This window comes from Artibeus jamaicensis, unplaced genomic scaffold (genome assembly GCF_021234435.1).
Source record: "Artibeus jamaicensis isolate MK-2021 breed Jamaican fruit bat unplaced genomic scaffold, CSHL_Jam_final scaffold_286, whole genome shotgun sequence".
Taxonomy (NCBI): Eukaryota; Metazoa; Chordata; class Mammalia; order Chiroptera; family Phyllostomidae; genus Artibeus; species Artibeus jamaicensis.
Window position 1 is genome coordinate 12,602,458 of NW_026522034.1, and position 26,611 is coordinate 12,629,068.

The following is a 26,611-nucleotide window of genomic DNA, read 5'->3' on the forward strand; positions in this document are numbered from 1 at the left end:
CCATAGTGCACAGAAAAGGGTGGGATTGTAGACTGGTGCAACCACTATGGAAAACAGTATAGAATTTTCTCAGAAAACTAAAAATGGAACTGCTTTTTGACCTGGCAATTCCACTGCTAGGATTATATCCTAAGAACCCTGAAAGACCAATCCAAAAGAATCTATGTATCCCAATGTTCATAGCAGCACAATTTACAATAGCCAAATGCTGGAGGCAACCTAAGTGCCCATCACTAAATAAATGGATCCAAAAACTATGGTACATTTACACAATGGAATACTATGAAGCAGAAAGAAAGAAGTATCTCCTACTTTTTTACAACAGCATGGATGGAACTGGAGAGCATTATCCTGAGTGAAATAAGCCAGGTGGTGAAAGACAAATACCATATAGTCTTACCATTAACAGGAAGCTAATTAACAAAAAGAACAAACAAGAAAAGTATAGCCAAAGACATTGAAATTGAGAACAGGCTGACAGGGACCAGAGGGGAGAGGGGAGGGGATAATGGGGGAAAAGGGTGAAGGGTTTATAGGGACAAGTGTAAAGGACACGTGGACAATAATAAGGAGGGGTGGAAACAGGGGAGGGAGCTGGGAAGAACTGGGGTGGTGGGGAGGGGTGGGGGGAAAAGGCAGAAAACTGTACTTGAACAATAAAAAAATTGTTAAAAAAAAAAAAAAAGAGTTGGCCCTAGCTCAGTGGATTGAGCACGAGCCTGCAAACCAAAGAAAGGATCAAGGTTCAATTCCCCGTCAGGGAACATGCCTGGGTTGCAGGCCAGTTCCCAGCAGGGGACGCACGAAAGGCAACCATACATAGATATTTCCCTCTCTCTCCTTCCCTTCCCCTCCAAAGATAAATAGAATCTTTTAAAAAAAGAGTTGGAAATCCAGTCCTGTCCCTTCACCAAGTCCAGTCAACATATTCTCCAAGTATTTCTAAAAAATTTAAATAGAATTTATTTATTTATTTCTGGGGAGAAAGAGAGGGAGAGAAACATTAGATTCTCTCACGCCCCCTACTGGAAAGTGGCCCGCAGCCCAGGCATGTGCCCTGACTGGGAACTGAGTCAGGCATCTTTTGGTTTGCAGGCTGGCACTAAATCCACTGAGCCACACCATCCAGGGCTTTAAATTTTTTTTTTTTAATGTTTGTTTATGAGAGAGAGAGAGAGAGAGCGAGCTCAAGTGCACAAGAGAGAAAATGTGATCAACCAGCCGCCTCCCACATAGCCCAACCCAGGACTGAGCCTGCAACCCAGGCACATGCCCTGACTAGAATGAACCCCCAGCCCTCCTGTGTGTGGGAGGATGTCCCCACACACTGACCCACACTGGCCAGGACTCACTAAATACTTAACGAGGACCCATCCCAATGACCCCTTTGCTTTCCTCTCAAGTCCCTTCCCTCTTATTAAAAATAGAAAGTATTTGAGATTAATTCTTGTGAATTACTTTAGCTACAACAAATTTCTTTCTAAATTTGATGGTGTTTGAAAATTCTTTTGTAATTTTAGGGTTTATAGCTTTTGAACAGAAATGAAAGGTCATTAGGCTTTGTGGGTAGAGGTAGAGGCAGTATAGATATTTGTCCTTGAAATCACAAACTAGACAATCTTTCCTCCCCAGACCTTCTGCAGGAATGCTAGGCAGTAACCGTGAAAGGCTTAAAGACCTCACAGCAGATGTGTGCCGATCTGCTCTTGCTCTGTACTCTCAAAGCTCCATGTGCTTACTCTGCCATAGTACTTACCTCTGTAGTCATCAGGCTACTCATCTTGCCCCTTCTCTAGACGTGTATACCTTCAGGGCAGAAATTCCATCTAGTTCAACTACCAGGTAGTAGATAGTAGGTATGTAGTAAGTGAACACTGCAGAGAAAGTATGTCTGATGTTAATTTATTTTGGCTTGTAGCCCCCAAATCAAGCTTAGCTTGGATGGGTAGAGATTTTTCCAGCCAGTCATTTTCTCAAGTCTTAATCTGGTGGCTTCTTGGCTTGAGCACAGATCAGCTCTTATTTCCTTCCATCTTCTCTGCTCCTCTCCTTTCCCTCTGTCCTGAAATTTCCATATGTTGAATGTGCAGAGATGTTGTCTACATTCCTACTCATCACAAGCTCCCTCAGATAGCTTTTCCTAGTCTACCCTTAAAGCAAGCTAATCATGCTCAGTGTATTTTAATCTTCAATTACTCCTCTGTTAGGTTAACAGAGAGACAAAGTCTATTTTGTTGTATCCTTTTGGGGACAATGTATACCACAGGGTCTTGCTTTCAACTCTGGCACCTGGAATACTAGTTTTGAGATTTAGATAGAACGTAAAGGAATGATAACCATAAAATAATGAATTCTTAAAAGTTTGAGAAGATAAAAGCTTCTGAAGCCAAGTGTCCAGGTATAAAGAAATGTCTGAACAGGTGGCCACAGCAGTTTTGCTCACTCATTTCCCTCTCCATGTTTTCTCATGCTGATTATTTCTGTCGCCACTATGGCAAACCCCAGGGGTACACGTCTCTTATTTCAAAGCCCTAACTCATTGATTCTTGGTCCTCTTCAGTATGAGGGAGCCATACCAGGTAGAGAAATCATGGATGATAATTTTCTTTACACTTTTTATTTGTATTTACTGACTTAAGTGCATTTTTATAATGTTAAAAAATAAAGCTATAGAACTCAAAGGGAAAATAGGGAAGTGATGAAGTCACAGATTTCTAATACTACCATAGTTAACTTGTCTACACAGCTCCTTTGCTCCTCAAGTTCCTACTCCAGTTCATTTTTTAGGGCCCTGCCAAAGAAGCTCACTTTGTCATTTTCAAGATTTTCCTCTTGACAGCTTGCAGAATTCATTGAGAAAACAATGGATGGACTACAGAACTGACTGCTCATTGCCAGTAAATAACCTAATATACCTCCTCAGGTAGACAGCAGTGTTGGGAACCACCCTGGATGTTTTCAGGAGCTGTGACCCCCCATGGCCAAGGCTGAGTGAGCGACCTTCAGACTGTGAGCCACTAAGGAGACAAAGCTTATCCTCCTGGCAGGAGTGCTACTTCTGCTTCATCCATCTCTGGCCCCCAGTGCTTGGTTGGTTGGTTAGTCAATGACAGGTAAGACCCCTCAGAGGTGGGGCAACCTAAGCCAGACACAATCACTTGGGAGGCCCTCAAGGAAGGACTTGGGGGGTCACAGCAAAGAGGGGGTGATGGACCCTAGCTTCCCGGCTATTCTGACATAACTTGAGTCCCCATTTTCATCTGGGAGAAGTGCTTTCTGGCTCTAATTCACTTAAGCCTATATACCTATGACAGGGAGAGCAGTGCAGCCCTTTGCCAGCTAGAGTGGGTTCCAGGGTGATCGGACATAAGAAAGAATTCACAAACTCTTATGAAGCCTGCTTTGCTAACAGTGCTTTCATTTGTATGATAAGGGTTTGAGTAGATGAGTATGCCTCCCAATACTCCCAATGTTTTTGCAACCCCCTTATTTGACACTGACTCAAATTAAGCCCTCAGATTTCTTTGAAATATTATCTATTGTTTGATCCTTGCCGCCTGACACTAATTGATGAGCTTTACCTGCATTCCTGTGTATTACAACCTAATAAAAGCAGTTGAGGAAGGGATTCTTGGTCCTGCTCCTTTGAGATTAACCACTTCTCCTCCCCAAGGAGATCATGTCTTGGTAGTTTTACTTTCATCTGTGGCAGACGGATGTTAGAACATTAACAAAGACAAGAATACAGGGTGGGGCAAATGTAGTTTTACAGCTGTTATTACTGTATTATGAACTACAAGCCTACTTTTGCCCACCCAGTATGTTTACTTTGGCTGTAGTTTAGTACTTATTTCAGTCATTTTTATTCAAACTGCTTACCCTTTCTTCTTATAGAGCATTACAATTATTTTCAAATAATTGTTATTAATTCATTTAATTATAAACAGTTGATATACTTAACAAGTACGGCTTTTTGTCATAGTAGTTAACTGCTTACATATAGCTTGTTTGCTCAGACTCTAAGAATGAAACAGAATATAAAATTCACCGTAGTAAGCATGCAAAGCCTGCCTGAAGTCAGTTATCTTTCATTTTTTTTCCTGATTGGATCAGATCCAGTGAGAAGGCCTCACGTACTAAATCAACTCTAATAATTAATAGTGAAAAGCCATCCTGAAGGGATAAACCTAAGTAAGATCACTTGCTAAGCTGGGAGGGAAAAGGTTTTTTTTGCAGAAGAGAAGTAAGTTGGACATTCTTCCTTAAACTTGCTGTATTTATTCTTTATTCCCCTATAATGCTATGGTTTTAAAATCATTTTTTGCTCTCCCCATAGGTATAGTTGTGATTTGAGGTACCTTGATTATTCCTTCATATCTTCGCCCACCTGTCCAATTTCTCTAAGAGTGTTTAAGGTTATAGAATTTTCCATACCCTCCTCTTCACATTTTGCAGACAACCTAGTTCATTATTTTTCACTGCTTTTCTATAATTTGGTAAGCAGGGAATAATTTCTTCTTTCTACCAACCAAACACGAGCATAGAAATAAAGTACCTATTATCCTTAAACCCCACTCACTATCTTGGGTCTAGAAGACATACTTAAATTCCAGTACACATTAAATCCATTGCTGATATGAGTTACTGCTGAATTTTTTAAAAAATCTAAGAATTTCATTTGTAAGAGAATTTGGGAGACTTGCCTGTACATGAAAGAGGTAGAAAAAAATGTTTATTAGCATGTTCAAGGTAGTCAAGGTTTTAACAAACATCTAAATCCTCACAACAACCCTGTGAGGTAGGTAAGTGATGGTTTTGTGATAAACTAGTATCATTCCAATTAAAGTGCAAGTTCTAAAAAAAATAAATCCACAGTAGGAATAATTTTGTTAATGATACCATTTACATATAAGCTAGAATTTGTGTTTTTCTATACTTTGATTCATGCAAGAGAGTGTCCCCAGAAAAGTTTACTGTAAATCAAATCCTATTTAAGTACATGCGGGGAACTATTTAAATAAACCTTGGGGTGAATTTATTTTTATAAAATAAATCACTACTTTTTATCTCATGTAAAAAAGGAATTTTCATAGTATTTGCTCAAAGTGAGGCATTTTCAGCAACATTTTGCTCACATTTATACATTCTTCAGTATGTTCTCTCAACATGGCACCATGCCAATGTAAGACAATCTACTGAATTAAATCTAGCAATTTGGATATGGCAGTGACCTGGGTTATCATGTAGAAATTTCCAAATATAGTGCGCTCAATCTCAACCCAAAACCTAAGGTGGACTGTTCAATGTAATGTAAACACTAAAAAAATTGTAATAAACTTCAAAATGTATTTTCCCTTAAGAATAGGATTTAATTTTTTCTCTTTAAATTTCAAGAGAGAGAGAGAAAGAGAGACCTTAGGGTGTCTGAAGAGAAACACAATATTCTGTTATCTTTACAATTCTAGTGATTTCTATTGCAAATCAAAGTCTCAAGCTACCGATTTACTACTTATAAAGGAGCCAACAGATGTTACTTGAAAAATTTGTTTTTTTTCCTGTGCCAATATGACTTACTAGAAAAATACTTCCAAGTACCCATGTTCTCTTAAGTATATATTTAAAATACATTTCTACTATTAATCCAACATTTGTAAACACCCAGTTGCCTATTTTTTATATTTATCTTATGTGCAAAATACATTTTTATTGGAGAAGTTCCATGACATTTAACTATGAGATAATTGCTTAGATTAGTTATATAATTTATTTTTAACAATAACTCTAATTAGGCTTAGGAACTTAATTAATATTTAAGATTCACTGGCAGGTATATAATACTTCAGCAAGTGTGGTTAAAGAAATTTGCCATTATAAAGAAATTATTCAAGCCCAGAAAGCACTCTCACCAAAAATTTAAAAAAACTGCTTCAGGGAACTTAGGCAAAACAACAGGTAAAATAGACTAAGCTGTCTACAACTCATACATTCAAATATATACTAGGTCCAGTAATGCACTTTGGATTAGAGTGAGGTAGGGCAAAGGAATATTCTCAGACACATTTTGAACTGTGGAATTTATAGAAACAGAAACACTGACTTCTACGCAGACTTTATTTGGATATACCCCTCGCCCCTCAAAGTTGAGACTTCAAATGACAAGTGTTTTCTTAGATTCATGGACAGAATTGTAAAAAATCTTTGAGGTACATATAAATAAAAAATACAAAGATATATTTTATTTCAACATAAAATATGCTTGTATAAAAATAAACCTGGATATAGAAAAAAGAAATACAAACACTTTTGCATAGATTCTCTATATAAAACATTTACCTGGGGCTAAACACTGGAAGATACAACTCTGAAACTAGTATAGTTGAACTATTTCCTTGGATACCAAGTATATACAAAATAAAAGCCCTTCACCTTGGGGAGCATGGGCAGAAGGGAAAACAATTAAATTTAGCATCGGCCTATATTTATTTTTCTGTTGCTCGAATATAAACCAATGATGACAACAGGAGAAACTCAGGTGGTTTATTTAGCAAAATTAAATTCACATTTCTGAGGCCATCATAGTGCATCCAATGTCCATCGATCTGGAAAGCTGCAGAATAATGATGTTCCTCTTTGTTAAATAATGTGGCACCTTCCAACAAATATCTGTAAATTCAATGACAATGTAGAGCAGAAAAGAGTATTTTGTTCTTAAGGTAAACATTCCTTAAATTCTTAAATAAGGAGTAAAAATTGAGTTTACAGTCTACTCCCTAAAAAACATATTCACCTGTAAAATTAATGTACTATAATTGGTAAGTTGAAATAAAATGTTTAAGAATGTTTTAAATTGATATAATTTAAGAATTAAAAAATATGGACCTTAATTCATAACCTGTATGGTTCTATTAAATAAAACATACGAAAAAACTTTTAAAGCAAAAAGTTAAAAGAATGTTGTATGTCCTAATTTATATGCAGGTATTTTTATCTATAATGATGACAGCAGCATTTTATTTTTAAATGATGACTTCATATTACATACTACTTTTGACTTGAAATACAATGGCCAGTATTACTAGGTATAGGTACTATCCTAAACACTTTTCATGTGCTATCTCATTAAATTCTCACAGTAGCCCTGACTGGTGTGGTTCAAGTGGATTGAGTGCTGGCCTGTGAAACAAAGGATTGCCTGTTTGGTTCCCTGACTGGGTTGTGGGCCAGGTCCCCAGTAGGGGGCGCACAAGAGGCAACCACACATTGATGTTTCTCTCCCTCTCTCCCTTCCCCCTCTTTAGAAACAAACAAACAAACAAACAAAATCTTAAAGAAAATTCTCGCAGTAATGGCACCAGATATAAACTGTCATCTCTGTTTTATAGATAAGAAAACTGATGAGTTAAACTGGTTAAGTAACTGGCCTAAGTGGGGCTGGATTTGAACCCAATTCTTCCTATTCCATAATCCAAGCACCTGAGCACCACCCACAATGCCAGAGACTAATTTTCCGTATAGGGTCTGAACTTATCTGAGATACATAAATCTAGAGATAGCTACAATCTTTTTGATAATATTTCCTTAAGGGCTGGGCAAAATCATAATAGAATAGCAGAAAATATAAAATACATTTATTTTTACTAGTTTTGTGAAACAAACAAAAAATACCTACTTATGATCAGATAAATCCAAGTGATAGGGTACATATGCCAGATCTTCCGATTTCCAATGCTGCATATTTAAGACAACAAAAGGGGGTGCCCCATGGCAGAAAACTCGTTGGGAGAATTCTCTTAAACCATCACACCTAAAATTGAAATACACGAACTTTATTAAACTTGGAATAAAGCTGACTTTGATCATTTTTCGGTTGTCTTTATTACTTCACGTCATAATAAACATAATTACCTATTTTAGGTATTGGTAATAGTGTGGCTATATTAGTACCTTATACGGGATGGGCAAAAGTAGGTGTAACACAAAGTTTATTCTCATATTATTTATGAATTATTGTATTATTTGTATTACAACTGTAAGCCTACTTTTGCCCACCCTTGTATATCTATTCTGAGAAGCTTATAAACTCTGAGATTCTACATACAATAAATGATATTTTTAAAACTCCAGGAAAAGCTAGCCATTTTATCTAGGCTTACAAAAGTGAGTAGCTTTTATTTTTATTCTTTTGCTTTAAAAACATTTTTTTTGCTTTTATTTTTAGATACATTTTTCTTTATATAAGATGGTTTCAAAGGGAAATAATGGCAGAGAAGGGAATAATATAATTCTTACAGGCCTCTTTGACTGGATAAAATTCCCAAATTGCTTCCTTTTCCCACAGGATAAAGCAAATTCTGTTTTCTTAGCATCAAGTATTAAGCATATGAATCAGAATACAATAAATACATACAGTAAAATCTTGATTAACCGCAATGCTCGTGGTACAGTATTTTGGTTAATGAATATTAATTGACTAAACTAACAGAAAAATCATTTTGTTTCAGTATTTATTGCTAAAATATATTAGTTCACTTTCTGAACTTAAGTACAATTAACTGAACATATTTTATTCTCTCCTTTTGTAATTAGTTAGCTCTAAGATCATCCTTCTGAAGATACAGAAATTAAGAGATTGGGATGAATATATTTTCTGCCCCTTTGGATTTCTTTTTCTTTACACTATGTTAAGTTTTTTGGTTGTAATTTACCTCTTTCTCCCAAATGAGGAATGCAGAAAAAATCCAGTTAACTGAGGGTCCCGATTAATTGGGTTCTGGTTAACAAAGGTTTTATTGTACCTACTCAGCAGTGGGGGAAAAAAGAAAAGGCATTTGCTTTGTATTTGTCAATTAACTGTATTATATTCTATTTGATAGTGACAATGCAGCATAAGATAGTATAGGAAACTACAAGGTGTTAAGATTTAAAAAAAGTTAGACTTCCTCTAACATCAAAGAGCATGTCAGTCCAGGTTTCTTTATAAACAATGCAGAATACTTTCACCTTAATCGGCTATTATATACTCACCCACGTTCTTCACACAGTTCAATCTTGGAACAGAATAACTCATCGACAGCCAGTCGTATCAAGTTTCCATGTGGAGTTTCTTGGGGAGGACTATAACAATTGCAAAATGCATATAAAACTGCTTCAACATTTTACGGGTAAATTATTTTACAGGTTACACATTATTAGGATTACAAAATCTATAGGTCGATTTACAATTAGCAAACCAAGTAAAAGTATAACTTCTGTTATTTACCTTTGCCTTGCGGATAGTACAAAAACTGGTTAAATTTAATAAATGTCAATGTATGAAGCTTTCCAAGAAACATTAAATCTTTCTATAAACTGAAATATGCAGTTGTTGTTACTTAAAAAAATTTTCCAGCCCTGGCTGGTGTGGCTTGGTGGGTTGAGCAGGGACTTGTGAACCAGAAGATCACCAGTTTGATTCCTGGCCAGGGCACATGCCTGGGTTGCAGGCTAGGTCCTTGGTTGGGGGACCTGTGAGAGGCAGCTGATAGATGTTTCTCTCCCTTTTTCTCGCCTTTCCCTTCTCTCTAAAAAAAATAAATAAAATCTTAAAAAAAAATGTCCACCCAGAGGATTCAATAGAAAGGGTTCTGGTCTAGGGGGAAGAAAAGTGGGACCCAGAATCAGAGAAGCAACTGGTTACTCAAGTTGCCAGACTAAGTTGCAGCCACTGTTGCCCTCAGCTACCTGATTTGTTAAAATTTTTTTCCTACACATTTCAGAAGTTGTTTTAAATACAGGATTAAAAAAAAACAGGCAAAAGCTTAAGAAAGTTATAGAGTATGATGTTTTATTAAGAAAAGCATAAAATATTAGTATCAATAAAATATAAATACTTCATTATAGTTCCAAAACATATACAAATTAAAATTAGTTTAAAAAAAGACAAATTTCTGAAATGCTTTTTAATCCATTATGATTTAGAATAATAGAACTTTTTTGCCTGACAGATTTCAAAATCAACACCCTCATATCAGCAATACAAGGAAATGGAAAAAGTGTATTTCAAAAAAAGAGACATTAATTGTTAGGGTCTAAAAATAATAAAATGCCTTCAACTTTCCATAAGTATCATGCTGTTACAATATTAGAGTTAAATATGCTATAAGACAATGTGAATTCAATAAGTTAGGGTATGGGATGTATACCGCCCAAAGAGAACAATTTAGGCTGTTTTTCTGGACCATGGGGCCAAACACGCTTTCTGAAAACAATGTGTTTAGGTCTGTTTTTCTGTCGTTTTTTTTTCTCCACTGGCCATTCTCCTTTTTCCAGCACTTGTCTCCTTCCAGGCTTCAATGTCTCCCCATACTCTACCTACTAGGACTTGCCATTTTGGCCTTTCTCCCTGTCATTCACCAGCTTGGAGAACTGTCTTCTCTCTGAAACTCAAAAATACTTAGCAGGCCACCAGCACCTTTTCTAGTCAGCGAAAATGTTCCTCATAGGCACATCTTCTCCAGGTATTAGGATCCCAAGTCTGTGATTACTGTCTCTAACTCAGCCCTGGTCATAACATGTAGGAGTATTTTCCTTCTTGTGCATGTAGATCTCACCCACCAAAGATGTGACACTGGAATTATCTAGTCGCATTAGTCAATTCAAGACAAAAGCAACATATTTTGCATTCTGAATAGTTCATTATTTTGCGAGAGAAATATTAGTTGGTTTTTTAAAAGTAAATTCTAAGATGTTTGTATGTTTCTGTCACGGGACCTACCAAAGAGTCTTAAATTTGTGTGGTTGATATATGTGTAAGTAATTACACATAATCCTGTACTCTGAAAAGTACTTTGACTATATATACAGATTTATATTTATAGCACTTAATTTAAAAAGTATATTATTTCTGCTAAAAGAGACAAAACAGACTTCAGAGAACATAAAGCAGACGTTACAGCAACTTACCTTATATTAATTGTGCGCTGCTGATCCTCCTGCACGCGAGTTGGGCATCGCCAGTTAGAACAGTAGCTCTCTTGTATGGTAGACATGAGATTTTCAAGATTTTTTGTAAAATTATCATGTTCATTCCCAAACAGATCAATTATTAATGAAGCTTTATAAACTTCAGATTTATATTGCTGTTTTTCCATCTTGTCCCAAATCCAAAGTAGCTTCACAGTTGTAAAACTATAGGTGTCCATCAAATAAAGAAAACAGTCTATAAACTCTCTCCCTAAGTGAAGAGAGAGTTCTCTGGGAAAATTTTCATTCTCATGAAGAATGACGTAGAGTAACATTAAGAATCCATCTATGGTGCAGGTATTTTTCAGTCTTATTTCCACGTAGAGCGGGGTACAGGACACTGCTTTGCGGCCAGCTTTGATCGTGAAGACACCTCCCCAAGGCAGAACGGGCCTCCAAAACGAGCGATCTTGGTTATAGTTGTTTTTAATTGATGCTTTGATCTCTTCAAACAGTGTCTTCATCCTGTATTTTAAAAGTTAAAATAGAACATGCATGTGACTACGTACGTTATCTTTTAATGGAAATAAAGCCATCTAAAGACTTCAATTAAATTTGGTTAAATGGCCTCCCAATATAATAAAATTGTTTAAAACAATTTTAGTTATGAATTTGGGAGACAATATGCATGGTCTTTGGAAAAACTACATAAGCTGCGACCCTTTTTTGAGGTAAAGAATAGCCATTTGATAGTTTATATTAATCATACCACAGATTGTATCTGTACTATAAGAAAACCCTGTAATAAAAAAAACTTAAATAAAAGTAAAGATAGCATCTAAATTTGGTTGTGTGCTTTCCTAATGTAAACCTCTTCCTACCACCCTTTAATATACAAGTGCTGCTTCATTTTCTTAATATGTGTAGCTTCGCTTATAAAATGAATATACTGCAAGGAAATCCTTATGTGGGCTACAGAATAATGACCAATTATCTTTGAAAGATAACATAAGAAGAGTAATCATGAGAACTTAACTGAATAGTAGCATAGCTAATACAAAAATAATTTCTATGAATGCTGAGATTTTTACTTACAATTTAGGACCATGCTAGATGTCCTAGTGAATTGGCCAAAAATTTCATTCTTTTTTTTCCTGTGAGATGGCTCTAGTAGCACTAGTTATCTTTAACTTCATTTGAAACATTTTTGTTAGATTGTATTGTAACAGCTGTCATATCAGTGTGTGTTAAAAAAAACTTATCAAAATTGGTGAATTTTGTGTAGCCATTTTAATATTGAAGATGGAAGAAAATAAGCAACATTTTTGGCATATTATGCTTTATTATATCAAGAAAGGTAAATACGCAAATGAAACGCAAAAAATCTGTGTAGTGTATGGAGGAGGTGTAGTGACTTCGAATGTGTCAAAAGTGGTTGGCAAATTTTCGTGCTAGACATTTCTCAATGGATGATGCTCCACGGTCGTGTAGACCAGTTGAAGTTGATAGCAATCAGATTGAGACATTAATTGAGAACAATCAACATTATACCACACAGGAGATAGACAATAGACTCAAAATATCCAAGTCAATAAAGTTGGTGAAAATGAAAAATGTGCCTTTTCTTTTATGGAAAAAAACATATAGACTTTGTGGCCAACCCAATACAATTTGAATTACAGAAGCCATGCTGTGAGATTTGATTCACATCTTGAAAAGTATGCTGATTCCCGTCTCTGAATGTTTTGGAGAATTTGCTGAGGTGTCCTCCCTATTTAAGTCGGCGCCTATACTTTCCCTAGCTTTGAAGATAGCTAAGTATTTCATTTTTTTAGCTTAATGACAGTATTCTAATAAACATATGCATGTCATATGTATGTTATATAAAGCAACATTTTTAAAAATTAAAGAAAGAGGTTCTAATGAAATAACTGAGAAAGTGCTTTACTTGGGACCAAAAAATGTCCAAAAAGCATCATAGTGTTTTCCAATGTGGTACTTTTATGAAAAAGTATACGAGTATTTTTTATGAAGAAAAGGGAAGTTAGAAAGAGAAGTGAGTGACTGAGGTCAGTGTCTTATTTTTACCATCTTTTGAAGTTCCACACCCTCCTAAGCATAACATGAATCCAAAACTCAGTACTGCAAACCTATGTTTTATTTGCACAAGAAATTTAGTTCAAACTGATTTTACAATACTAGCAGACTAAAAATTCAGTTCCATGATACATTAAACACATCAACAATATTTTCGGCTTGAAGAAAGATAATCTGCACGCTAAAATGTCCAGCTATATTTAGTCTGAAGTACAGATGTTTATATATAGTAACAGGTTGGTTCTAGTCAACCAATTAGGAATAAGAGGGCGTGGCAAATTTGGAACCTAGGAAAACACTCAATTTCTCATTAAGAACTAACACATTTCCGGCGCAGATTTGAAAAGAAAATTCGTAAGGCATTCAAATACGTTAAAATTAAAAATAACTTTATGCTTTATTTATGTTGAATATAAAGAACTTTGTAGCAAGGTCATAAAATCAAGGGCTTGAGTTCAGATTCCTAAATATTTCATTGAAAAGAAATCATAAGTCTCCAGTGGCTTTTTTTCCAATTATCTTTTGGATATGACTGAAATGAATAATAACTACAGCGCTATAAATCAACAGTTATACTCTAGAAGAATTAAGTTACAATTTTATACGTACATATGCAAAAAAAGAGGGGGCAGAGTATTGGAAGAACTAGAAGACACAATCTAGTAGTCAGACTAACGTGGTGATTTGTCTCAAAGAAACTACTAAAAATTAATTAAAACGATGCAGAAACAGCTACAAAGAGCTTTACTTAAACCTGCCTTGTTTTCGCCACACCTTCTAAGATTGTTCGTTAGGCACTGTATTAGAAATCCTGAAGGAGTTATTCGGCTGTCTTTATTTTCCTGTCCCAACAGGCCCTGCAGTTTGAATAAACCTGCTCAACTCCCCGACCTTTCCTTGAAAAACACCACTTTTGTTTCCCCCCAGTCATTTTCAAGGGTGACAATTTGTACTCCACTTTAGTCATGAGAGCCAGACCATTTGCCAAAGGCACTGACTGCAGGACGCTCTAACAGCCTGGGGGTCCTAAAGGGCCCCTCTGGAATCAGCGTTCCAAAATAATCTGAAAAATGGCCACAAGCTCCCCTCCAAGCAGCACTGGGCTTCCGGCGAGCGGTGGGCACCCTGCTGAGCCCCTCCGAACCCCAGCCACACCCACCAAGCCCCCGGCCCGCCACACCCTGGAAGGCCTGGCCCCAAGCACTAGCTCCGCAACGCGGGCCGGGCGGTCCCCGGACCAGAAGCCGGTGCACAAGGCTGAACGCCCCTGTTAGCATCCAGGCAGTGGCCCCGCAAAGCGCACGGGACTACGGGCAATGAGCTAGAAAACTGGGCCGCGGAAGGCATTCCCACACACCACAGCCTCTGCGCCAAGAAGCTGACTCCACGTACCTCCCCGGGGACTGAAAACCGCCGGTGCCGCCGCCCCCGTCGCCGCCGCCGCTTGCTCATGGAGAGCCCGGGCTGCCTTCCCCGACACATCTACGAGAACCGCCAGCTGTCTCGACCTCCTCCGGAGTGAGTGCTGGGCTCCGGCACGGTCTCCATCGCACCCGCCGCGGCGGGAGCCACAGCAGCGGCGCCCAGACCTGATCCGACAGGACCCAAGGAGCCAGGACCGCGGGACGCGTTGCTCCTTATTACCGGGGAAGACTCAGCCTGACCTCCGCCTCCGGTTCCCCAGCCCCCAGTTCCCAGCCTCCTGACGGCGCTGCTGCGCAGGCGCAAGAAGGCCAAGGCCAAACGCGTGTCCGTCGGGTGTGTATACAGCAATCAGCTTCGCCCAATGGGAACCAACAGCAGGTGTGGGGGGGCGGGTAGGGGCAGGGTGGGGATCGGGACCTCTTTGAGAAGGGCGGGGTTGTAGTGTTAGAGGCTGAGTGGAGCAGCCAAAGTGGGCAGGATTTGCACAGAGGCGGAGCTTAGCTTGGCTATTTGAGGTTTGTACCATTTTTGGACCTTACTTGATTTGAATTTAATTTTAGGTTTTGTGATCTCAAATTCTTAACGCAGAAGGGGTAAGCTTTCTTTTCTCGGTAACTTATAATTAGTTAAGCTTTAGATATAAGTATCTATTTAGAAAGAAATGAGTTACCGCTAGTGTGTTAAATGCTGTCTTTAGTGTTGAAGGTAATGCTTGGCCAAAATGATATAATTTATAATGAAAGTTAGTACCATTCAAAGAAATTAATAGCTTTAGCCCACTGTAGAGATGAAATTTTTTTGTTTTGAATATGATAAGGTCCCATACATAAGCGACAGTCGGAAATTTAAGCTAGAGTTGCTTAAAGCTAGAATTGGTGGGCTCAACCATAATTCCTGTGCAGTAGGCTCTAGTTCTTGTATCTTCCCTTAAAGAGTCAAAGCTCACATGGCTCTGCTCCCATAGAACACAGTTCACCCTGGAAAAGTACCTCTACCCACAGTTAGAAATGGGATACTGTTGAGATTGTCCCCATCTAGTTTAACAGATGGAAATTGTCAGGAAAGTGAAGCTTAAACTGTAGAATACACAATGCGGGGAGCTCAGTGGCATCTCAGCACATCATTGTGGTCCTTAGTCACACCAGACTCTGGCGGAGGTTGGATGCTTTCTTCACTAATATGGTGGTCAGCAAAGCTATGGACCTCATGGTCTTCTCTCAAGAAGTCTAGTGATGGAGGGATGGAGGCAGGGAGAGAAGTTTGACTTACCGAAGGTAATTAGTACCATTGGAGATGGGAAAAAATGGGTATCTTTCAGAGCAGAGGGGGAAGAACGATGGCTCTGCCCCCACAAAAAGAATTAATAACTGTCATAGTCCGTTGTTTTAGTTTTCTGCTTTTTTATTATGTTATTTCATAGGAAACCGAGGCTCTGAGAGATTAAATAACTAGTGTGTCTACATTGGAATTCACATGTGAAAAAGTTCACTCTCAGTATTAAAACTATTCTGCAAGTAGAAAGTCCTTTAAAAATGTTTATAAATTGGCCCTGGATGGTGTGGCTCAGTGGATTGAACACCAACCTGCAAACCAAAATGTTGCTGATTTGATTCCCAATCAGGGCACATGCCTCAGTTGCAGGCCAGGTCCCCATTTGGGGGTATGTGAGAAACAATTGATTGATGTTTTCCTTTCTTCCTCTCTCTCTAGAAATAAATAAATAAAATCTTAAAAAATAAAGAAGTTAATAAAAATCTTTATAAGTTGAATATGTTTAACTGACAATCTCTCATAAGACATGGAATTTATTTTACACTGATCGGGTCATTCTCTTCCAGAAAACAGACCCAATAGTGGTGGTCGTTACCATTCCTGGAGAATAGTGGGGAGATGGCTTGTTAAACTCAGGTTAGGCTTGGCTAGGGAGAAGAAGCGTGGATTCCTTGCATACTTGGATAGCTTACAAAACTCATGAGGCCTTTAACCCAGATTTTCATTCTGCTTCATTTCTACTTCCCTCAAAGTCTGACTGCTAAGTTGCAGTTTCTTTTTAAAGAGCTTTATTGAGGTATAACAGATATCAGGAGCATAAAGTATAAACCATCACTACAATAAAGTGAATATATTCATCATTCTCAAGTTTTCTCATGTCTCTTTTTAATTTTTCCTCCCATCCATCCTCACCTCCCACACCTAAGCAACCACTGATCTACTTTCTGTCACTTTAGATTCATTTGCCTTTTCTAAAGAAACATACATATATAGAATCAGACAGCATGTATTATTTTGGGGGGGGATCTGATTTCTTTAACTCAATATCATTATCTTGACACTCATCTGTGTTTTTCCTGTGTATCAATAGTTCATTCTTTTTTGTTGCTTTTTATTGTATTTCATTATATGGATGTATTACAATTTACTTATTCACTTATCTGTTGATGGACATTTGGGTTGCATCTGGTTTTGGGCTGTTACCAATAGCTACTATGAACATTGTGTACCACTCTTTATGTGGACATACAGGGGTGGCAAAATTAGGTTTACAGTTGTTAGTACAGAAAAAGACATGCAGGTTATAATGATTAAAATAGGTTCATTAACTAAGAGAATGTCTCAATGCAAGCGTGAACCTGCTTTTGAGCACCCTGTTTATTTCCATTTTATCTTGGGTAAAAATCTAGAAGTGGAATGGTTGGATCATAGAGTAGGTGTGTGTTTAACTTTATAAGACACTGCTAAATTGTTTTCCAGAATGGTCGTGGTTGTACTATTTTACATTCTGATTAGGAGTATATTCAAGTTCCATTTTCTCTACATCATCACTAGCACTTGGTATGTCAGTCGTTTTTAATTTTAGCTGTTCTAATAAGTGTGTAGTCGAATCTTGTTGTGGTTTCAATTGGTATTTTTCTAGTGACTAATGAAGTCAAGCATCTTTTTATGTGCTTATTTGCCATTTGTATATCTTTTTTGGTTAGGTGTCTTTTCAGATCTTTGACCCATTAAAAAAGTTGGGTTGCTCATTTTAAGTTATTAGAGTTCTTAATACCTTCTGGAAACAAATTCTTTATCAGATATATACTTTACAAAGATTTTCTCTCAGTATGTTTTTTTTCATTCTCTTAACAGTACATTTTTAAGAGCAGAAGTTTTAAATTTTAATAAAGCCCAAACTATTTTTTCATGGATTGTGCTTTTTGATGTCATTTCTAAGAAATCTTTACCCACTTTAGACTCATAAAGACCTTTTCCTATGTTTTCTTATAGAAGTTTTCTAGTTTAGTCTGTCGTATATTTAGGTCTATGACACATTTTGAGTTAATTTTCATTTATGGTTTGAGATATGGATCCATGTTCATATTTGTTACATATGGATACCCTATTGTTGAACAATATTTGTTGAAACTCTGTTCTTTTCTACTGTGTAGCCTTTGTTCTTTTGTCAAAAATAAGTTGTGCAATATTATTTCACAAGCATTTCATTTAATATTTATTTATTATCAATGGTGTGTCACATAGTGTGTTACCACTGGAGCTATTTATCAGTAAGTGTTTAAGCCTTCTTAGGTTGCAAAGACTAGAGACCAGATATTAATAACTTACAATAAGAAATTTATTGGAAGAATGTGAGGCATAATAGGGTTAAAGAAAAAGCCAAAAATCAGGTCTTAGCTACCTTGATTGATCAGAAGTGTGGTAGTTCTCCAAAGGTCAATGAGATACTATTAACAGAAGAAGAGGGAATGGTGTTGGGCAGATACCTCATAACAGCGCTTCCCAACACTTTTTACACCCACACATGATAAATAATCAGAGTTGGGCAGTGTGTGGGGATAAAATGATGGAGATTTGGAGATGTCTGTATAGGGTGTGGTAAAAAATTTGTTACATTTTTCTTTATATTATGTAATTGTAAGAAAAGAAAAAGTATTATGGTGATATGAAATACTGAATTTATATAAAGCGTATTAAAAATTTAATGAGAAATTTAAGCTTGTTTCTCTGGCATGGTATTTATTTCAAACCTCCATTCAAACTTAGCTAATATATATAAGAAAAGTGTATATATCACAATAGGCTTGTCTGTTGATGAATTTTCACCAAATGAACACACTTGTTGTGTGTTCCAGTTACATATACTTGCATAACAAATCAACTCTAAATTCAGTGGCTTAATATAGCAACATTTATGTTGCTTATGAATTTGCAATTTGGTCAGGGTTTGGCTAGGATAATTTGAAGGCTGGGGGCTGGAATCATCTGAAGGCTCCTTCACTTACATTATTTGGCTGTTGATGCTACCTGTTACTGGGATCTTAGCTGTGTCTGTGATCAGAATACATCCAATTGATTCTTTGACTTTTTCATAGCATGATGGCTGGGTACCAAGGGTGAGCATCCCAACAAAGAGAACTAGATAGAAACTCTAGTGCCTTTCTTTACCTAGCATTAGGAGTCATGCAATTTCAGTTCCAGTGCATTCTGCATAATGGAGGTGAGTCACTAAGGCTAGCCTATATTCATGGGGAAGGAACTGGACTTCACTTTCTGATGGGGAGAGTGTAAGAAGATCTGTGGATATGTTTTTAAATTACCACACTTATCTAACCAGCACCCTGATCAAGAAGCAGAACATTATCAAAACCTCACAAGGGTAGCCATTATCCTGATTTCTAATGGTATAGATTAGTATTGCCTGTTTTTGTACTTCATGGTAATGGAATCATACAAAAAGTGCCTTTTGTGTCTAGCTTTTTTCTCTCAGTATTGATTTTTGAGATTCATTCATGTTGTTCCTTGTAGATTGTTCTTAATACTGTTTAGCATCCTATTTTGTAAATAGCACATAAATTTTTTAATCTTATTTATTGTTGATAGGCATTTGGACAGTTTCCAGTTTTTGGCTAATAGATGTTCTGATTTAAAATTCTAGTACAGGGACAACTGTAATGGCATAATCAATAAAATATATTTTAAAAATTCTAGTACAGGTCTTTTGTTCCTTATGTATGTTGAGAATATGTGTAGGAGTGAAATTACTGGGTTTAAGATATACATATGTTAAACTTTAGTAAATACTGTTAAACACTTTTCCAAACTCTGCCACCTGTAGTAAGTAATTATGAACATGACTCCTTAATACTAGGTTTTATACTTGAAATTACTACACAAAATCCCTTTCAAGATGTATTAATAATATACTCCTCAGATTCTGGATAGTTACCATTGACAGACAAAGCTGGGCTCAGCTACCTCTGTTGACCAGAACATGGCTTCTCTCCACATGGTGTCTTTTCACATGGTGGCTCAGGTCTATAAGAGCAAGTGTGTTGGTGAAGAAGGCAAATTCTGCATGACCTTTTATGACCCAACTTCAGAAGTCTAGCCCAGTTTTTGTGCACATAATTATGTGATGGCAAATACTAGAAGACAATTCATCACTTCTATTCACAGAACATCTTTTATCATCATTATTCAGAGTTTAGATGATTTTATTTTTTAAAATCGTACTCCAAATCCAACAGGTCTTTCACTGACAGTGTTAAGGTTGAAATTCCTTGTAATAATGAGAATGGGTTTGTAATGAATTCAGATTTTTCACATCAAATACTTAATAATCTGGTCAACAGAGCCTGCTGAGCCCAACAATCTAATTAGTCCTGCCATGGTGTCAGATATATGAGCGAGGCTGTCATGAACTCACTAAGACTCTCCCATTCACGGGTGAATATCACTGAGTGACTTTCTTTGATGCCACAAGGAACAGAAAGAGCACCTAGCCAAAAGCTACCTAAATTCCTCATTCTCTTAATTGTGAGATGTAATAAAATCAATGATTTAAGCAATTATTTTTAAAGTAGTTACACAGCAGTAGGTAAGTGAAACAAAATTTGGGGTACTGTTGTAACAAAAACCTAAAATGTGGCATTGGCTTTGAAGCAAGATGTCAGGCAGAAGTCGAAAAGACTTTGAGAATACTGTTAGTGGAATCCTGACAGACATGGAGGAGGGGGTTAATGAGGACTTAAAGGAAAGTAAGGAAAAAGTTATTAGAGGAAAGAGGATCTTGTGTCATGGGAGATGCTTTAGCAAATGTTACAACATGGAGATTTACAAAATGTATTTAATGAACTGATAGATCTGGCTAAGGAGATTTTGAGATAGAATGTTGAGAGTGTCAACTGTTTTTTGTTTGATTTTTAACTGTGTATCATCAGGTATGGATAACAAAGATGTACTAGAGAAGAACTGTTCAGTTTGCAAACAGAATTCAGAGAAACTATGTAGGAACAGGATCTGAAAGTCAAACTATTTTTTATCCTTAGTTTGTCCCAGCAGAAAGGTAGAGCTACAGGACAAAGATCAAATTCAAGACCCAGTTAGAATAGCATGGATTTAAGGTAGAAATGAAGCCAAGCTTGTGGTTATAAAACATTTTTTAAAATATATTTTATTGATTATACTATTACAGTTGTCCCGCTTCTCCCCCTTTATCCTCCTCTGCCTTGCACACCCCACCCCACCTGCATTCCTCCCCTCTCCTCTTAGTTCATGTTCATGGGTCGTACATATAAGTTCTTTGGCTTCTACATTTCCAATACTATTCTTAACCTCCCCCTGTCTATTTTGTACCTACCATTTATGCTACTTATTCCCTGTACCTTTTCCCTTATACCCTCCATCCCCTTCCCTGCTGATAACATTCCATGTGATCTCCATTTCTGTGATTCTGTTCCTGTTCTAGTTGTTTGCTTTGTTTGTTTTTGTTTTCTTTTTTTTAGGTTTGGTTGTTGATAGTTGTGAGTTTGTTGTTAAAACTTTTTTTTAAAGATTTTATTCATTTATCTTTAGAGGGGAAGGGAAGGAGAGAGGGAGAGAAATATCAATGTGTGGTTGCCTCTCATGCATCCCCTGCTGGGAACTGGCCTGCAACCCAGGCATGTGCCCTGACTGGATATCGAACCACAATCTTTTAGTTTGCAGGCCCATGCTCAATCTACTGAGCTACACCAGCCAGGGCAAAACTTTTTATTAAGAGTTCAGAAGCATATAAAAGGGCTTGTAAGTTTCTTCAGGACTTATAGCATAGACTCTCTTAAACATTAAGGCTTGTAAAAAATTTGAGGACATTGTCCCACAGCACCTCACAGGGAGCCCAAGGTAGAAAAGGTCTTATCTAGAAGGTATTGTAGATGTGGCCTTTATCTAATGGAATAGGTTATAAATTGATACACACACAAAAAAAATCCATAAAGTCTGTATTGTGATTATATAAGCTTAAATTGAAAAAAAAAAAGACAGAGTCTGTATGAATTGAAGAGACTTGCATGATCAGACATCTATGGGCAGGAAGTAGGCTAAGTGGGCAGCTGTAGTAATGGGATATTTCTAAGGAAAAAAGAATGACTTAGAAGGAAAAACCAAGATCTCAGGGGGAAGAGCCAAAAATTATGGAAAATCTTTCCCACGAAGCAGGATTCAGCCCCCATCATGAACTCGTAGCATATGCGTAGTTGGATTTTACAGTATCGTTGCATTAGTGACTTCCTATTTTCCTCCTTTTTAAAAATGGTTATTTATTTATTGCAATTACTCTGTGCCTGTCACATCACCATATTTTGGGTTTGTGTGGAACAGATCACTTGTTTTTTTAGCTTGTGGATTTTCAGATCAACATTTGAACCCTAGAAACTGCATGGGCCCTCATCTGTACCTGGATGTTAAGATCTGGACTTTGAACCTGAGCTTGATGCAATAATGGGATGAGAATTTGGGTGAGTTATGGGAAGAGGTGAATATATATTGTATGAGGGAGGAATGCAAAGATTTTTGGCCAGAGGGAAGACTGGCAATTTAAAATCATTTCCTCAGATTCTTTGGCATTCCTCCCATCTAGAGGCCTGTGTTCTTTTCCTTTAAAATCATGAGATTACGATTGCTCCAACTAGTAGGGTATAGCAGAAGTAATGGCTTTGTGATTTCTGGGTCTAGATTACAAAAGACCATATAGATTCTATCTTATTTGCTACAACTCTTGCTGTTAATGACATTAGTTAAGAAGTGTGACTACTCTAAGGCCCTGTATTAGTGAGGCCATATGTAGGCTCTTTGGTCCATAGTCCATGCTAAGGCTGGCCTTCTGGCCATGTCTGTCTACGTGCTAGATATGTGAGAGAAGCCACGTCTGTGGAGCCAGATGTGTGAGTGAATACTACCTAGTGAACTCAATTCATGCCACATGGGAAGGATCACCCAATCAAGTACTGCATAAATCTCTTGACTTACAATATTGCAAAATATAATAAAAAATTTGTTGTTTCAAGACGCAGAGTTCCGTGGTGGTTTGTTACCTAGTCATATATAACTGGAATGTATGTTGATGATGATTTATCTCTGCTTTTGTATTTCTGAAAATATGCTCATTTTGCCTTCATTTTTAATCATTATTTTTGTTAGACATAGAATTTTTTATAGTCTTTCAGAACTGAGAATTATTGTTTTCTGACTTGCATTCTTTATCTTGAGAAGCCAATGGTAATTCTTACTGACACTAAATATGATGTATCTTTTTTCCTCTGGGTATGCTAAAGATTTTCTCTTTGGTTTTTAAAAATTTGATTACCATGTGCCCCTCCCTCCCTTTTGATGCCCCGCTTTATTGAGCTTCTTGGATATATTGGTTTATGTTTTCCATTAAATTTGAAAAAAACAAACTCCCATTATCCTTCTGAAATTTTTTTCTTCTTAAAAAATATTTTTATTGATTATGCTATTATAGTTGTTTAACTTTCCTCCCTTTATTCCCCTCTGCCCTGCATCTCCCACTTTAGTTCATGTCCATGGGTCATACATATAAGTTCTTTAACTTCTACTTTGCCTATACTATTGTTAACTTTCCCTTGTCTATTTTCTACCTACTGTTTACCTACTATTTATGCTTCTTATTCCTTGTACCTTTTTCCCCATTCACCCCTTTCCCTCTGATAACCCTCTATGCGATCACCATTTCTGTGATTCTGTTCCTGTTCTGGTTGTTTGCTTAGTTTGTTTTTGTTTTTGTTTAGGTTGGGTTGTTGATAGCTGTGAGTTAATTGTCATTTTACTGTTCATATTTTTTATCTTTTTCTTAGATAAGTCCCTTTAACATTTCATATAATAAGGGCTTGGTGATGATGAACTCCTTTAACTTGATCTTACCTGGGAAGCACTTTGTCTGCCCTTCCATTCTAAATGATAGCTTTGCTGGATAGAGTAATCTTGGATGTAGGTCCTTGCCTTTCATGACTTTAGATACTTCTTTCCAGCCCCTTCTTGCCTGCAAGGTTTCTTTTGAGAAATCAGCTGATACCTTATGGGAACTCCTTTGTAGTAACTGTCTCCTTTTCTCTTGCTGCTTTTAAGATTCTCTCCTTATTTTTCCTCTTGGCTAATGTAATTATGATGTGCCTTGGTGTGTGTTTCCTTGGGTTCAACTTCTTTGGGACTCTCTTGAGCTTTCTGAACTTCCTGGAAGTCTGTTACATTTGACAGATTGGGGAAGTTCTCCTACATTATTCGTTCAAATAAGATTTCAATTTCTTTCTCTTCCACTTCTCCTTCTGGCACCCCTATGATTCAGATGTTGGAATGTTTAAAGATGTCCTGGAGGTTCCTCAGCCTCTCTTCATGTTTTGGAATTCTTGTTTCTTCATTCTATTCTGGTTTAATGTTTCTTTCTTCCTTCTGGTCCAAACCATTGATTTGAGTCCTGGTTTCCTTCCTGTCACTGTTTGTTCCCTGTACATTTTCCTTTAATTCACTTTCATAGCCTTCACTTGTTCCTCTATTTTGCCACCATACTCAACCAGTTCTGCGATTTTCCTGATTACCAGTGTTTTGAACTGTGCATTGATAGGTTGGCTTTCTCCTCATTGCTTAGTAGTATTTTTTCTGGAGCTTTGATCTGTTCTTTCTTTTGGGCCATTTTCTTGTGTGTCTTGGTGCAGCTGTTACGTAGTAAGGGGCAAGGCCTTAGATATTTGTCAGTGCAGGGCAACCCAGGTCGCTGTGTTGTGGCACTGTGTGTGGGGGAGGGGTCTGAGAGGGAACAATGCTGCTTGCTCAGCTCTCTGCCAGTTTTCAGTCACTTCCCCTGCTTTCCACAATCAAATTGGGCCCTTTCAGTGCTAATTCCCAGGTGAGTGGGGTTGTATATGTTCTAGGACCCTGTGGGTCTCTCCAAAGAACTCTCCTGTGAGTCTGGAAGTTTCTCCCACCACCTCAGTCTCCACAGATTTTTTCAGTTGGTGGTTTTGAAGCTTTATTTTCTGACGTTGGAACCATGGGTTGTGCGGTCTGTCTCACTCCCCAGTTGTTCTTCCCGGTTTATTCACTCCTAGCAGTCTTCATGAATGTTTCTTCTTTAACTCCTTGGTTGTCAGACTTTCATACAGTTCGACTTTCTGTCAGTTCTGGTTGTGTTTTGTTTTTTAAATTTGTTGTTGTCCTTCTTTTGGTTGTGCAAGGACGCACAGTGTGTCTACCTATGCTTCCATCTTGGCTGGAAGTTCCAGTATCTTTAAAACATGTACTTTTTTTGTACCAGTGTCTCTCTCCTTCCCAATTATACAGATGGCAGCCACTTAATATTAACTCATAATTCACTAAGGCTTTGTTCAGTTTTTAGCTGTGTTTCCTCTCTGTGTTCATTAAGGATCATTTCTATTTCCTGTCTGCAAGTTTGTTTTCTCTTCAGTATAGTCTGATCTGCTCTGAAGGCCATTCTGTTAATTTTTCATTTTTTAGGATAGACCACATGTTGGGACACAGAATAAGTCTCAATAATTTAAGGATATGAAAATCATATCAAACATTTTTGTATGGCCATAATGGTATCAAACTAGAAGTGAGTCATAGAAAAAAACCCTGAAAAACACACAAAGACATGGAGCCTAAATAATATGTTGCTGAACAATGAATGGGTTAACAAGGCGATCAAGGAAGAAATAGAAAGATATTTTGAGACAAATGAATATGAGAACACAATAGCCCAAAATCTATGGGAAAGGGCAGAAGCAATCCCATGACAGAAATTTGTAGCATTACAGGCCTACCTCAAGAAACAAGAAAAATATCAAATAAACAATCTAACCTTATACTTAAAGGAGCTAGAAAGAGAACAGCAAACACAGCCTAAATATCAGAGTGGAAGTCAATGAAATAGAATTCAAAAAAATACAAAAGATCAATGAAACCAAGAGCTGGTTTTCAGAAAAGATAAACAAAATTAATAAACCTTAACCAGACTGATCAAGAAAACAGAGGACCCAAATAAAATTACAAATGAAAGAGAAGACATAACAGACACCACAGAAATACAAAGGACTGTAAGAAAATATTACAAACAACAAATTGGGCAATCTGGAAGAAGTGGATAAATTCCTAGAAACATACAATTTTTCAAAACTGTCACCGGCTGGTATGGCTCAGGGAACTGAATCCTGGCCTGTGAGCTAAAGGGTCACTGGTTCTATTCCTCGTTAGGGGACATGCCTGGGTTGCAGGCCAGGTCCCCAGTGGGGACCACGTGAGAGGTAACCACACATTGATGTTTCTCTCCCTCTGTTTCTCTCTCCCTTCCCCTGTCTCTAAAATATAAATAAACCTTTAAAAAAATGGATTTAAAAAATTTTTTTAAAAATAAACTAAAAAAACTGAATCAAGAAGAAGCAGAAAATCTGAACAGATTGGTTACAACAATAAAATTAAAGCAGTTATTAAAAACTTCCAACAAATAAAAGTCCTGGACTGGATGGTTTTATAGATGAATTTTTCCTAATATTCAAAGAAGAGTTAACATGTATCTTTCTCAAACTATTCCAAAAATTCAAGAGGAGGGAAAAGTTCCAAGTTCATTTTATGTGGCAAATATTATTCTAGTTGTAAATCCAGATAAAGATACTACAAAGAAAGAAAACTACAGGCCAATATCCTTGATTACTATAGATACAAAAACCCTTAAGAAAATATTAGCAGGCCAGATGCAGCAGTACATTAAAAAGATCATACACCATAATCGAGTTGAATTTATTCTTGGAATGCAAGGTTAGTACAATATCCACAAATAAATAAATGTGATACACCAGATAAACATAATGAAGGTTAAAAG

General features: G+C 37.1%; 1 protein-coding gene across 3 annotated transcripts; it reads right to left on the minus strand.

Moving 5' to 3' along the window:
* Window positions 1-1,784: 1,784 nt before the first annotated feature.
* CUNH14orf28 (chromosome unknown C14orf28 homolog) lies at window positions 1,785-14,756 on the minus strand. Of its 3 annotated transcripts, none has more exons than XM_037158282.2 (6): window positions 14,431-14,756; window positions 10,942-11,466; window positions 9,025-9,114; window positions 8,706-8,795; window positions 7,670-7,804; window positions 1,785-1,874 (listed from the first exon to the last, which is right to left on the minus strand). In XM_037158282.2, the coding sequence occupies exons 2-6, from the start codon at window positions 11,463-11,465 to the stop codon at window positions 1,832-1,834; spliced, it is 882 nt and encodes a 293-aa protein (XP_037014177.1). In that variant the 5' UTR covers window position 11,466; window positions 14,431-14,756; the 3' UTR covers window positions 1,785-1,831. The 3 variants fall into 3 exon arrangements, with proteins under 3 accessions (XP_037014177.1, XP_053512870.1, XP_053512871.1); XM_053656895.1 differs by lacking the exon at window positions 1,785-1,874 and adding an exon at window positions 4,707-6,663; XM_053656896.1 differs by lacking the exons at window positions 1,785-1,874; window positions 8,706-8,795 and adding an exon at window positions 4,707-6,663.
* Between the last annotated feature and the right edge of the window lie 11,855 nt (window positions 14,757-26,611).

Excerpts from the sequence above, each read along its gene's own strand:
- CUNH14orf28 (XM_053656895.1), bottom strand. The coding sequence starts at position 11,465 with ATGAAGACACTGTTTGAAGAGATCAAAGCATCAATTAAAAACAACTAT. Across the intron at positions 9,115-10,941 it reads CAGCGCACAATTAATATAAG|TCCTCCCCAAGAAACTCCAC; the intron begins GTAAGTTGCTGT and ends CAATTGTTATAG. Across the intron at positions 7,805-8,705 it reads TCCTCATTTGGGAGAAAGAG|GTGTGATGGTTTAAGAGAAT; the intron begins GTAAATTACAAC and ends TTTCAATTTTAG.